This window comes from Ranitomeya variabilis, chromosome 6 (assembly GCF_051348905.1).
Source record: "Ranitomeya variabilis isolate aRanVar5 chromosome 6, aRanVar5.hap1, whole genome shotgun sequence".
NCBI classification, from domain to species: Eukaryota; Metazoa; Chordata; class Amphibia; order Anura; family Dendrobatidae; genus Ranitomeya; species Ranitomeya variabilis.
Genome location: NC_135237.1, coordinates 553,094,523 through 553,108,672, shown reverse-complemented (window position 1 = coordinate 553,108,672; position 14,150 = coordinate 553,094,523). Strand labels below are relative to the sequence as shown.

Genomic DNA, 14,150 nt, shown 5'->3' with positions numbered 1-14,150 from the left:
AATGGAAAGAGTCTCTGGTGGTTTCTTCCCGCCTCACTCCCTTAGACTTGGAGGTCTTTATCTATGTGTGCCCATTGAGAGAGACCTTTCTGTTGAAGGGAGTGGAGTTTGGAGAAGATACCAGGGAGCGGCTTCGGACTAGTCAGTAAATACATAATTGTCCCTGGATGGCTTCTTAACATATGTTTACTCTGAACACTGGTGTTTCAAACTAAATCAAGCTGGTGGCTTCTCCATGTTCCAATTGCTCCAACAGAGAGGTTTCTTGCTATGTACACCCAGAGAGAGACCTGCCATCTAAGGGATTGAGACGGGAAGAAGCCACCAGGGATCAGTGTCAGACTAGTCAGCAAAGACACATAGTCCCCAACCGGCTTTTGAAGGTATGTCTTTTCTGTAACACCACAAGAGTTTCGGCAGCATGAATCAAATGACAGTTCTCTTTTAATAACATAGAAGTAAATTGTTTATTATTTCCTGCTGTCGATAGTATACAATAGTAGTAGTATGTAGATGAAAATTCCGCACTCAGATAAATGAAATGAATAGATGATTTTTATGGATAAAATATATAATAATCCAAAATAAATTTGATGTTTCCGTCTTGTATCTGAACCTTCATCAGGAGAAAGGCAGAATGCATAAGGTAAAGTAGACAGGATTATGTACAGTGTCGTGGAAAGTGTGACCTCCGTCATCAACCGTGTGCCAATTTATCAATCTAAATGGCGAGTTTTCTTCTAAATACGTTTATTATTTTCTGGTAAGGAACCTTTCATAGAAAAAAAAATAAACCAAACAACTCGTAGGTAGCTGTCATAAAGCTGGAAACATTAGCTACAAAGTCATTTTTTTGCTGGCAGGAAAATCTAAATTCTATGAGGGCAACCTAATAACCTTGAGACATCTGTTATAAGGTTGGAAAGAAGATCAATATCAAGGTGGATTTCAATATGCCCAATTCTTTACTTTCCATGGGCAGAAGTAGGTTGTCGGGAGGGGACAACGGTATCCACCTTTTTACATTGACACAAATATGCTCCTATGGTTATTCCAATTGTTCATGATTTTGGATCAATCGGATAGGATAGCTGTTGCCTATGCATGCTTTTGACCATGATTTAAATAAAATGTGTTAGGACATATACACATTTCAACTAAGAAAATGAAAAACATTGTTAATGGAAATAAATTACCGTAGAAAATTTTCCAACTTAAATGCTATTATTTTTTTTACACTGTACGTTTGTTACCTAAACTGCAGCTCTCAGCAATGACAAAATGGAAGCTTAATTTTGCAAGTTCTTTGCTTAGTTAGCTGATCTAGAAAATCTAATTCATCTGTCGGAGCTATGCATGTTTGCACTATTTTTTTTATTATCATTATGTTGCTAAGCAAGTACCCCTACTTTAATTTATGATTGATATTTTAGAATTGGGGTTTATCCACATTTATATACTTTTTTTCATCCATATTATTATGCGCGTGTCACTTTAATATCAGACTTTCTACACATTCATATGCTGCTCAATGTTCTGTTTACCTTTTTGTGCACTTGTCACTTTAAATTGGGGATTCTTTTCCGTGCCCGGAGACTAGAGAGGGAACCGATATCTTTCCCTTCTCATCTGCCCATTTCCAAAATGGCCGATTCACACGTGCGCATGCCCACTAAGATGGTATCTATGGGGCGTCACTTCACTCCTGCCTGTAAGGTCCCTGACGTCACGGGGGATTTCCTCCTGACCCTCCTTGCCGCGGTTGATGCCCGACGTCGCCATTTCCGGGATCCATGTACGGTGCGAATGCGCCTTTTAGCGTGATCGGCATTATACAGATTGTATATAAACCCGGTTTGGACAGACCACACTGCAGCCCTCTGAGGAAGCCCACGCGAAACGCACGTCGGGGCTGCACTAGACCTCCCATCCCGCAGATATATCCATGGGTAAGCTGCTCTCCTAATATATTTATTTAGGTTATACTTTCTCCGGTGCTTTGTGTCAGTGCTTCTGCTGTGCAGCTCTTAGTGAGACCCTTATTTGTTACTCCTCCTTTTTGGGTTTGGAACACTTGTGCAATTAATACCATTTGAGGTACCAGTTCACTTTACATTGAAGCTAGGTGCAGTGGTATATCTGATGTGCACCTTATATATGTTAATATAATCTAGGTAGAGTAGCACTCCCTTGGTTCTGCTCACATATTGGGATGTGGTTTGGTCTTCACACCTGAGCCTTTCCAACTGATTGATCTATTGTATATTTATACTGCCTTGCTAACTTTTCTCATGTTTAATTACTTAAATAAAATGTTTTTGGTTTTATAATATTCTCCTGGACTATAACGCCGTTGCTTTCTGTAGGATATATTGTATGGGAGTGTCCTTATACACTTTATGCTGGTTTTTTAGATCGGTAGTGCCAGCTTATATGGATGTTTAGGATGTATCAGTGGCATTTGGGTATAACTCCTTTAACTTTGCACAGAGTACAAATTTTTGTGTAGTTAAAAGAAAAGGCCAACACAAGAAAAAAAATTCCAATCAAATGATTTATAGGAAACTTACGGGAATAAGAAACTTCTTGATTTCATCCAAGGCGTGTCCCATTCTGGCATAAGCTTCTGCAGGAGGAGCGAAAACTTCGATAAGAACATGGAGGTCATCATTAAGATGGAAGTATTTTGCCTCTCCACTTTTTCTCAGCTCTTCTTCCTGTAGTTTAAAAGATGTAAGTGTTAGGGCTGGCGGAACGCACCGAGTAAATATAGAGATGGTATAGGTGCGTTCGCAGCCCGGGGTCCACCGTGCAGGAGTGGAACCTGCTGCTAGTAAATGGTGGCACTATATGGCGGTACTACGCCTTAATAGACACGGGTTCCGTCACCCGGTCTGTAGAGGAGCGAACTCTGTTGCTTCACAGAGTCGCCGGGATTAAAGGTAACGCTGTACTCTGTTAACCTCACAGAGGATCAAAGTTCACTAATGGAGCAGGTAGCATACTGTGGTCATACAGTCAGCAACAGCACACAAACAACTCCTCTCCAGAGGTGCCGGAATTCTAGTGGCTATACGCCAGTCCTAAATTCACACAAACAAACTCCTCTCCGGAGGTGCCAGAATTCTTTTGGCTATACGCCAGTCCTAAATTCACACAAACAAACTCCTCTCCGGAGGTGCCGGAATTCTTTTGGCTATGCGCCAGTCCTAAATTCACACAAACAAACTCCTCTCCGGAGGTGCCGGAATTCTAACGGCTTACAGCCGACCCTGAGCACATGCTGACACAGACCACAAAGTAGCTAAGCTCATACACTCATGAACATAAGTTGATACTAGCGCATGGCCATGCGGCCATGCGAACCTTTTATAGAGGAACTGCTTCAGGACCTGATCATGTGACCCCCGAACTCCAATGAGCGGTCGTCCCTTGAGCATGCTCAGTAGAGGAAAAACAGGACTTAGTCCCAGGAGCGTCTGCTCACCGCTGAACAGTGCTGGTTACAATGGCTGAGCCTGGAAGATCAGCAGTAACCAAGCACACAGTATCTGACTGAGCCAGATGCTGGGACCGATGTCTCTGCTGAGCAGGCTCCACTGCGGCTGAAGAAGAAGGGGAGATCGCTGCGGAGGTGGCTCGAGATCCCCCCTGTGCAGTGGCGGGAAGTCGACATCTAACAGTAAGTTTATAATATGGGCTCATACCAGAGTTGAATCTAGGCTTTCCTTTATCTGGTGGATAGATTCAGCTTGCCCTTATTTTTCTTCATTTACATACTCTAGCTAAGGCAGTTTGGCTGGTTTCTCCTTGCACCAGGCCTAAGTACATGCCCCACCACTATCCAATTAAATACATGTCTGCACATGAACTATACTAAAAGTTTTAATGTTATCAGTTATGCCCCATATTTGCTCAAGCACTGCTCTGTCCATTGTCAATGGGACTATTGTATACCATACTTGTCTAGTCATGAAGTGGTGGTGCACAATCTAGACTCGTTCTTGGAATTAGTAAATTATTTGTAACTTATCACCTATCCTATGTATAGATAATAACTTTAATGTTTGTAGAAAGTCTTTAACCATAAAATTTTGCTACCCCCCCAAAAAAAAAAAAAAAAAAAAAAATCACGATAATATATATTTTGGGGAATCTTCCTGGCATTACCTTTGCTTTATCCCTCATGGATCCTTTCCCTAGTATGGACATTTTGGTTAGCGTGTCTTCCTGTAATCTTTTCAAAGAATTTCCTCGTGGTCCCAGAAGTTTTCCAACAAAGTTAAACTATCAAAAAGAAAAGTGAAGAAAAAAAATTATTGTATTCGTACCATTTTTCCTATACGAGTCCTTGAAGGAGAACTAAGAAAAATAGAAAAAAAGGTGAAAAAAATGAAATTCTAATATTCTTCTCAAATATATGGTATTATTGATTTGCATTTACTCTTAACATACATAAACATTTTGTTTTGTTTTTTGGAAAATGTAGTGGTGTCTATCACAGGAACACAAGGTCAGAAATGCTTGTTCTTGCTGCAATCCTCCCTATGGCAGAAATCCATTCTAGGAACATTGATAGGATGAGAAATAAGACTTACTTTAGGGAACTGTTTGATAGGGATAAGGACTTTCTGCGCCAGCTTCATGTTCTTATTGATCACTACATCGATGTACTGGTCTTCAGTGCTGTCCATATTCTCCTCCCCCTTCTGAATCTTTTCAATTTCTGCCAAGAAAGGGAAAAATACTTTTCAGTTTTGCTAATGTTTTAGAGACAATAGGCATTAATAATATTTATGTAAAACATATCAAAGTGTAACTAATGTTTTTTTCACGGTCAATGGTGGTGTAAACCCAATTGTTTACCACATGGACAACATGATCTCACTGGATGCAGACATGACATAAGTATATATAGCATGCATGGCTGTGGCCAGTGACTGACATATTTGCGTGGCCATAATCAATGTTTTGTTGCACCACCAGGTGAATAAGAAACGCATAAGGCAGAACTTCATTTTAAAAAGGAACTAAAAAATTTTTTTTATCAAAGACCTTTTAAATATATTTCCTGATCTCCACTGATTCTGCCACTCATTTCTGTTTTGTGATTTGTCACTCCATTGCAAAATATATTCACACTTATTTCTTCTGGAGAGCATTTTGTGAAATATCAGCCTTGCAGTTCTTCAGAGTCTTCTCTAGGGGCGTGTGCTTTCACCACTCCCTTCAACATGCTGCCAATCACAGCTTGGCAGCTAATCCAGCACTGTCAAAGCTGCTGAGCTGTGATTGGCAGCATCAGAGAGGGAGGGGTGAAAGAACACGCCCCCAGAGAAAACTCTGAAGAAGATGGTCTACAAAGCAGAGATTTTACATATTGCGTTCTGAAAATTAACAAATATGAATATCTCTGCAATATAGTGACATAACGAAAAAAAGGAAAAAACTGCACAAACAGGAAAACTCAGGGATTTTTTAGCATTTATCTAATTAAATTTTTCTGAGCTGGTCTTTATATAAGAGACCCTAATGATTTTTTGTTTTAGTCCCCTGTGAAACAAAACTTGTGGAGCGTGCAGTGAACCACCATTTGTATACATATAATGTGAATGCCCAGTACATGTGTCATGTCAGCACATCACAATATCATTGGCACATGCTTGATCTCTATGAGAATGTCGCTACTGATTAAATGGTATTAGGCAGTATAGAGACACCTAGTTAAAATAGCAAGGAGCAGTTCTGACTATATTCACTCATTTACAGAGGAGCAGCACAAGCAGCAGCAAAGCTTTCAATACATGCTCCAAACTTGCTATTTTATGGGGAATAAAATAATTTCCTAAAACAGAGGACAAAGCCACGAGAACTGGCAGGTCCTGATAAGATTAGTACAGTGAAATAAGGCATATGCGGCGTGAGTTTTTCTGTAGGATTTCATATACTCTATGTCCCAGATTCATTTTTTTGTTAAGTTACTTCTTTATTAATTCTGCACTAAGCAAAATATTGGCTTATTTCCTACCGTTAACCATTTCAAAGACTTTTAGAGTAAAAAGTAACATCTATTCAAAATGTTATGTTGCAAAACATGAGACTTTTTGCTTGACTTGCATAAAATCACTCAAGTATTGGACTGGAGTTGTGCCAAATTTTGCAACTTTTTAGAAGCCATAAATAAAGAACCAGCCGACTCTAAATTCTGACAACAAAGTGGAAAGAATAAATCAAAAACAGGCAAGCACATATAAAATAGTCTTAAAAAAGGCACAAACAATGAATTGGATGTAAATAAAAAAAGAAAAAGAAAGGAGAAAAACACAAAACTAGAAAAAAGAACAGAAGCAGAGGCAATGATGAATAGGGGACTATGTGTTTTTCAGAGTTGTCCACAAATTTGCAAGAAGTTTCCTTACGACTGGAGGTGAAAAAATCTGTTAGAGGTGAATTGAATTTGCCAAAAATTTAACAAAAAAATACAGATTTTCCTTGTACAGCTCTCTATTTCCTCTTCTTTCATTCTGCACCTCACGCAACATCCTCTTTGTGCAATTTCACTCTGTACCAGGGGCTTCCAGAAGCCCAAAAGTGTTAAAGAAATGGTTAATCTTCATCTTATTAAATATCAGAAAAATAGCAGAAAAACAAAGTATTGCACAATGTTATCATCTGAGTCTCATTTTCCGGATATCTTACATAACAGTGGTCAATAATTCCTAGAAAATGTCAAGGACGTCCGAAAACACCAAAAAAATGTTGAATGTTTAGCCAGCATCTCATAAAACTGCATTATTAATATTTAAAAATTATGACCAGAGACTATTTGGACAGACAACGAGCGTGTGTCTCTCTGATTATTGCTTCATCGCTTAGGTACCTATAAGACAGAACACCTGAGTAGGTTGGAAATCCCTTCTCTAACAAGAGTCATTTGATAACATAATTCATGAGACATCAGGCTTTATTCTTGTGACATACAATGGGTATGGAAAATATTCAGATCCCTTTAAATTTTTCACTTTGTTTCATTGCAGCCATTTGGTAAATTCAAAAACGTTCATTTTTTTCACATTAATGTACACTCTGCACCCCATGTTTACTGAAACAGAAATGTAAATTTTTTTGCAAATTTAATAAAAAAGTAAAACTGAAATATCACATGGTCACGAGTATTCAGACCCTTTGCTCAGACACTTATTTAAGTTGCGTGCTGTCCATTTCTTTGTGATCCTCCTTGAGATGTTTCTACTCTTCATTGGAGTCCAGCTGTGTTTAGTTCAACTGATGGGACTTGACTTGGAAAGGCGCACACCTGTCTATATATATATAAGACCTCAAAGCTCATAGTGCATGGCAGACCAAATGAGAATCATGAGGTCAAAGGAACTGGCCAAGGAGCTCAGAGACAGAATTGTGACAAGGCATAGATCTGGCCAAGGTTACAACAGAATTTATGCAGTACTCAAGGTTCTTAAGAGCACAGTGGCCTTCATATTCCTCAAATGGAAGAAGTTTGCTACCACCAGAAGACTTCCTAGACCTGACCATCCAGCCAAACTGAGCAATCGTGAGAGAAGAGCCTTGGTGAGAGTGTTAAACAAGAATCCCAAGATCACTGTGGCTGAGCTCCAGAGATACAGTAGGGAGATGGGAGAAAGTTTCACAAAGTCAACTATCACTGCAGCCCTTCACCAGACGGGCTTTCATGGCAGTGTGGCCCGACGGAAGCCTCTCCTCAGTGCAAGGCATATGAAAGCCCGCATAGAGTTTGCTAAAAACACATGAATGACTCCCAGACTATGAGAAATAAGATTGTCTGGTCTGATAAGAGGAAGATAGACCTTTTTGGTGATATATCTAAGCAGTATGCGTGGAGAAAACCAGGCACTGCTCATCACCTGCCCAATACAATCCCAACAGTGAAACATGGTGGTGGCAGCATCATGCTATGGGGGTGTTTTTCAGCTGCAGGGACAGGATGACTGGTTGCCATTGAAGGAAACATGAATGCAGCCAAGTACAGAGATATTCTGGATGAAAACCTCTTCCAGAGTGCCCTGGACCGCAGACTTGGCCAAAGGTTCACCTTCCAACAAGACAATGACCCTAAGCACACAGCTAAAATAACAAAGGAGTGGCTTCAGAACAACTCTGTGACCATTCTTGACTGGCCCAGCCAAAGCCCTGACCTAAACCCAATGGAGCATCTCTGGAGAGACCTGAAAATGGCTGTCCACCAACGTTCACCATCCAACCTGACGGAACTGGAGAGGATCTGCAAGGAAGAATGGCCGAGGATCCCCAAATCCAGGGGTGAAAAACTTGTTGCATCATTCCCAAGAAGACTCATGGCTCTATTAGCACAAAAGGGTGTTTCTACTCAATACTGAGCAAAGGGTCTGAATACTTATGACCATGTGGTATTTCAGTTTTTCTTTTTTAATAAATTCGCATAAATTACTACATTTCTGTTTTTTGCCAGTCAAGATGGGGTGCAGAGTGTACATTAACGAGAAAAAAAATGAACTTTTTTGAAAGAAGAGGAAATTAAGAACCAGATAAGAAGAGTGTAACGGCGGAGTATTTGAGATTTTTTTCGAATCATCTAAATAATAATGAACATTCAATTCATGTCAAATAATGTCATCGGACATTGACTTTTTTTGCCCATTGCATCCCTTTTTTTCTACCAATTACATGACACTACAGCTTGGGAAATGTACAGGAGGCTAGCTATTGACTGAAGTAGGGTCAATAGCCAATAACTGTTAGTGCTTCATATTATTCCTCTATATTAGTCAATAAGAAAAGTGGAAAATGGTTGTTGAAATAAAGAAAAATAAAATGGAAAATAGGAAAATTGGAAAACAGTTTGAAGTGGCCGTCCTCTGCTTTGATATAGATAAATAATTCTTACGATTAGCTCATTTGAATATTAGCTTAGCTGCAGTACCCAAGAGTGGCCACTAAACATTCTAAGGCGCTATGATGTTCTGCTCCTTACACTGATAACATCCGGCCACAGGTGGTAACATCGGATCGTTGGGGGTGACTATGTAATATTAATGACTAGAGATTAGCAAATATTTTGAAATTTGAATTTATCAGCTTTGCCAAATTTTATATAATATATATATATATATATATATATATACATATATATCGCTAATCAAAAGTACTGACAATACATGAATGACACTCAAAGGTCTACAAGGACTCTATGTAAACTCTTTCAAAACCTTCATAGCAAACACAACATTTGTAGTATGACCTCAACATATTAGGCTAAGAGTAAATAGATTGTTACCGGTGGCAAACAACAGACTGTGCCTCACACACTAATCTTCATCACTGCTGTGCTGTTACACACTACCTGTACAGTTTGTGCAGTATTTAATGCCTTTTTATCCATCTCTATGGCTGATGCTGCATTCACACATTCAATATTTGTGGTCAGTGTTTTACATCAGTATTTGTAAGCCAAAACCAGAAATAGGTGAAAAATGAGGATCTGGTGACGTGTTTCTATTATACATTTCCTCCTGGTTTTGCCTTACAAATTCTGATGTGAAATACTGACCAACATTCTGCCATATGAATGTAGCCTATAGCTGTGAGCTGTCACAACATCTGAATATCCAGATTCAAAACAAAATGGCTGCTGCATTCCCTTCTTCTGCTTTTATACAGGCTATAATAGCCCCTCCTGATTGTCTGTGCAATACTATGTGATGTGATAGCGGCCCAAGGGTGTGTTTCCACGGTCAGGAAACGTAGAGCCGCAACGTCAAGCATGCAGCATCCAGATGGTACAGCATAGTGGAGGGGATTTCCTGAAATCCCGTCTCCACTATGCATTAAAAGACACCTGTGGCAGACCCGCGTAAACGGACATGCAGTGCGTCTTTTCAGAACGCAGCATGTCTGTTTACAATGCGGCAACGCTCCGTCGCCGCACTGTAAATTACCCATAGATAATCACTAGATGCGGTAAAACCGCATCTAATGATTAGTCATATGCATAGTAACTGCGTAAAAGCAGCTTACTAAGCATGTCTCCTAATTTAAATAAGGTCTTACCTGTCCCGCTGCCGGAAGTCCGCGTCCACTGCAGTTCTCGCGATAGCTTGGCTTACCGCGGGAACTGCCGTGTACGTGACTGGGGGTTATCTCCGGTCACTAGTCTGGTTCCCACGGTCAGCTGATCAGCTGATTGTGAAAACTCTGCAGTGTAGGTGATCCTTGGAGAGTTATCTCCAGCGATCATCTACAGGCCCTGCTTTGTCTGGATGTAAGGCATCCAGATGCAGCAGAGCTGGACTCGTCGTGGGACACTCATTATTAAGGACTACGTCGGACACAGGGAGTATACTGCTGGTTTATTATTTTTTCTTTTTTTTCCAGATGATCGAGGGCTTCACTTGGATTACCAGTACAATAAAGATACTAAAACTGTGTGGTGTTTTATTTCATTAAAATACTTTATTCTGCATGTGTGTGTTTTATTAACCCTTTACCAACTTTAGGATTAATAATGGTAGGTATATTATTGATGCCTCTCCATTACTAAGCCGGCTTAATGTCACCTTACAAAGGTGACATTAACCCCTTATTACCACATATGCCACCGCTACAGGGCAGTGGGAAGAGAGAGGCTAAGCACCGGAAATGGCGCATCTTACAGATGCCCGATACTACATCCTTTTTGGAATGAGGTGTCCTCAATAGTAAATAAAACCTGAGAATATCTTTCTAAATTTTCCACTTTGGCCAAATGATAGTTATGCTACTAAATTAGCGCAATTCATTAAGGCGGCTGGGAAATCACTGATCCCGATGAATTGGAACTCAACTACCCCACCTACCACACAACAACTTTACTCCAAAATCAAAAAATTATACCATATAGAGGAACTAGTAGCAAGAGTCAATCATACTTTCGCTAATTTTTATAACATCTAGAGGATCTGGACCCAATTTAGGACACAATCTTCCTTCTACTCTACAGTAACACCATAATTATTTATTCATCCCAAGGTGCTATTACACCCTCTCCTACTCCTTCCTTTCCTCCCCAGAAATTTTCTCCCCCACTCCTACTTCTATCTTCCCCAACTGTTCTCTGTCTCCTCTGATGCTCACCTCATTTATTCAACAAAATTGGAAGTTTCTGTAATTCCACTGTTCTTAACGGTAACTAAGTTTCCGCATGCTAGATATTGGCTGTTCATTTACCGGAAATACTATTTGAACTTCTGTTTATTGTTATGGTTACTTTCTCTGAGTATGTTTGTAATACTATAATCTCTCAATAAAAAGAACATTGAAAGAAAGAAAAGCAGAAGAACCAATGATCAGTTGACTAAAGGGTTCTTTACTATAAGTAGCTCATACCTTGTTTTCAAGCAACTGCACAGAGCCATCATATATTTATTAGAAGCTTATAATGTAAACATGGGTTCCCACAGCAAAATTTGAAAGGGGGAGGAAAAGAAGCGTACTCATGACTATTATCATCATTGCTCCATTTTTTGGGTATTTTCCTCTTTTTTTGACCTTCTGCCTTTTCTTGCCTCTCAATCCTAAGGCTCCACAAACCATCATGTTGGGCAACCTCAGCCACCATGCATGTCTCCAAGACTTGTGATCTATCAACTAGCAGAGGTTATATTTCATTGGCATCAATGATAATAAAAGCTGGTGGGGTACAAGAACTACCAGGGCTTAGGTTGGCCACGACTATCTGGATAAATGTATTTGTTACTTGTCAAGCTGAGGTTGACATGAACAAGGAACAAGGCTGGATTATAGAGAGAGAGAACAAAAGGGACAAATGGCATGATGATCCCATTACCTAGATACTCAGACACGTTGGTGAAGCCCCGAACAAAGCCAATGACGATGCAGTCATCTTCATTGCCCTAGATTCTAGATAAGCGGCTGCCAAATATCTCCTATCTCCAACTCCACTTATCTCCAGAAGATCAAAAAAAAGAACACACCATGCCTGGTTCCTCCACCATCAGACATCATGGCTGCCCATGTACACAAATCCTGCCAACACTGGTGGGATCTGGAAGAACTTTCTAAAGTGTCAATGTAACCACAATACATACCATGCTGCTGGGAAAGAGGCCCTAACTAAATATTTTGCTCAGTGGTCTCCAATCATTTTTGATTCATGCAGGTGATTTGCTGTGACCCTGTTGTCCATAGGCCCACCGTCATACCCATGCTTGATCAGTCATGATCCTTATACTGAAGAAATTCCCTATGATCATGTTTCAGTTTTTCAACGTCTAATAGGGTGTAAGGATGACAAACTCTGCGCGTCTGCTCCGTACTGAGGTTCATTTACATTCTCCAAACAATGCGAGAGCGGGATTTGTTTTCATTGATTAACTGCGAAGTTACATTACTGAATCCGATGGAGCAGAACAGGAGACACGCTGAGATTTAACCTAAAGCCTTAACATCCAGGATTGTATAGATTTCTTCTCGTCTCGCATTTCAGAAGCCCATTTTTCAGTCTCTTTTTAGTAGATTAAGTAAATGTAGCTAAGTCGAGTTTGTCAGTGTAGTAAAACTGAATTGGCCATTTGGCAGAGCTCGCGGTGAATTACATCACGTGGGCTTTAGCATGGTATAATGGACCTTTCTAGACTGTGGACCTTAAAGGCAAAGGCTTTTTTTTTTCTTAAAAACTGGGAAAGCCTGTCCTAAAATTAAAAAATAAATTAGGCTCATCTACCAATACCCAGGCGTTCCTCTAGTAGTAGTAGCTAGGTTCCCCACCAGTCTCCTTGCTTCCTGTTCTGGTCGGGACCGAAATGTGATACTGCAGAGGCAAGTGATTGGCTGCAGGGATCACATGTCTGTATGACTAAGTCAGAATGTACAGAGATTGGAAATAGTCCGTAACCGCAAAAGGAGTTTGCTTCATTCAATATTGATAAAAATCAGGCTGGATCAAATTAAGGCTTTATACACTCGGCATCTTTTTCAGGTGGATTCCTTATGGAAACCCCCTGAAAAAGCACTGCAAGAGCGTTTCTTAATATGACCACAATGCCTGGCCATGTCAAAAGGATATTACTGTGAACATGTTCCATTTTATGTCACGTTGTTTAACCACTGCAGAGGGTTTGGAAACCATTAAGCGGTTAAAGAAGTGACCTGTTTATTCTCTGGCCGGCTTCCACAAGGAAACTACCCACTTTTTGTAACTGAAAGTAATATATTCATTCTTCATGCGGCTATCGCACGGACAGTGTTCATTCTCTTATGAGCATACAGCAAAAAGCCACAGCCTTTTTTTGCAGAAGCTAAAAAAGTGCATTACATGTGACTATCTTGCAGCAAAATTTGAAAATTTGTGGAACTTAAATATATCTACCATATTTGAGCAAAATATTTTGCTAGAATTCATTTCAGTAAGGCTATGTTCACAAGTAGAATTTTTGTCACTTTTTTATGCAAAGTTTAAGCTGCGTTTTATGCTTTTTGCTTAATTTTTGCTGTCTTTTTATTAGGTTACAATTGTCTCTTGTGCATGCTGATAAAGTTCAGTGCATAAAAAAAAAAATCTGATTCAACTTCTTCAGGTTTTGGCACCAAAAATACAGCAAAACCTGATCCTTGCGATATTTGCACTACCCCTTTGCTTTCAATGGTTGAGAAATGCTACAAAAACACTGAAAGAAGTGACGCGCTGCATTTTTCAAAAACGCAGCTTTTTGACAAAACAGGAAAAAAAACAAGGCGTGCGCATGAGATTTCCGAACTCTCAGACTTTGCTGGTACTGTGAAATGCAGCTGAATATTTGCATTAAAAAAAAGGCAAGCAAAAAAAAATGCTGCAAAAATGCAATATGTGAACATACCCAAAGAATTGTGATTTCTCCATTGTGGAATAACAGGAAATTTGTGAAAAATCCAATTGATCCAAGACAGAGATTAAGATGCAGCAAATACCAAAACGCACAGCACAAGTCAATATCTGCGTGTAGTATATTTCAGTATTTCGTATATCAGATACTGTATTTCGTTGCAGATTTCACCTACAGAAAATCAGCAGCATTTCCATATCGCGTGGATTTACACTTGAAATACAGGGCGACATATAGCTAAATTGAACTGGAAAAATA

General features: G+C 39.8%; 1 protein-coding gene across 4 annotated transcripts in view; it reads right to left on the bottom strand.

The window, feature by feature from the left end:
* The window catches only part of KHDRBS3 (KH RNA binding domain containing, signal transduction associated 3), a 139,202-nt gene that overhangs the window by 69,329 nt on the left and 55,723 nt on the right, over positions 1 to 14,150 (bottom strand). For all 4 annotated transcript variants that reach the window (XR_013217090.1, XR_013217091.1, XM_077271271.1 and 1 more), the window contains 3 exons: positions 4,599 to 4,726; positions 4,171 to 4,287; positions 2,571 to 2,717 (listed from right to left, as the gene is read on the bottom strand). Coding sequence is in view for 2 of the 4 variants with exons in the window: in XM_077271271.1 (XP_077127386.1) it covers positions 2,571 to 2,717; positions 4,171 to 4,287; positions 4,599 to 4,726 (392 nt within the window). In the remaining 2 variants the exon portion in view is untranslated. The remainder of the gene's footprint in view (positions 1 to 2,570; positions 2,718 to 4,170; positions 4,288 to 4,598; positions 4,727 to 14,150) is intronic.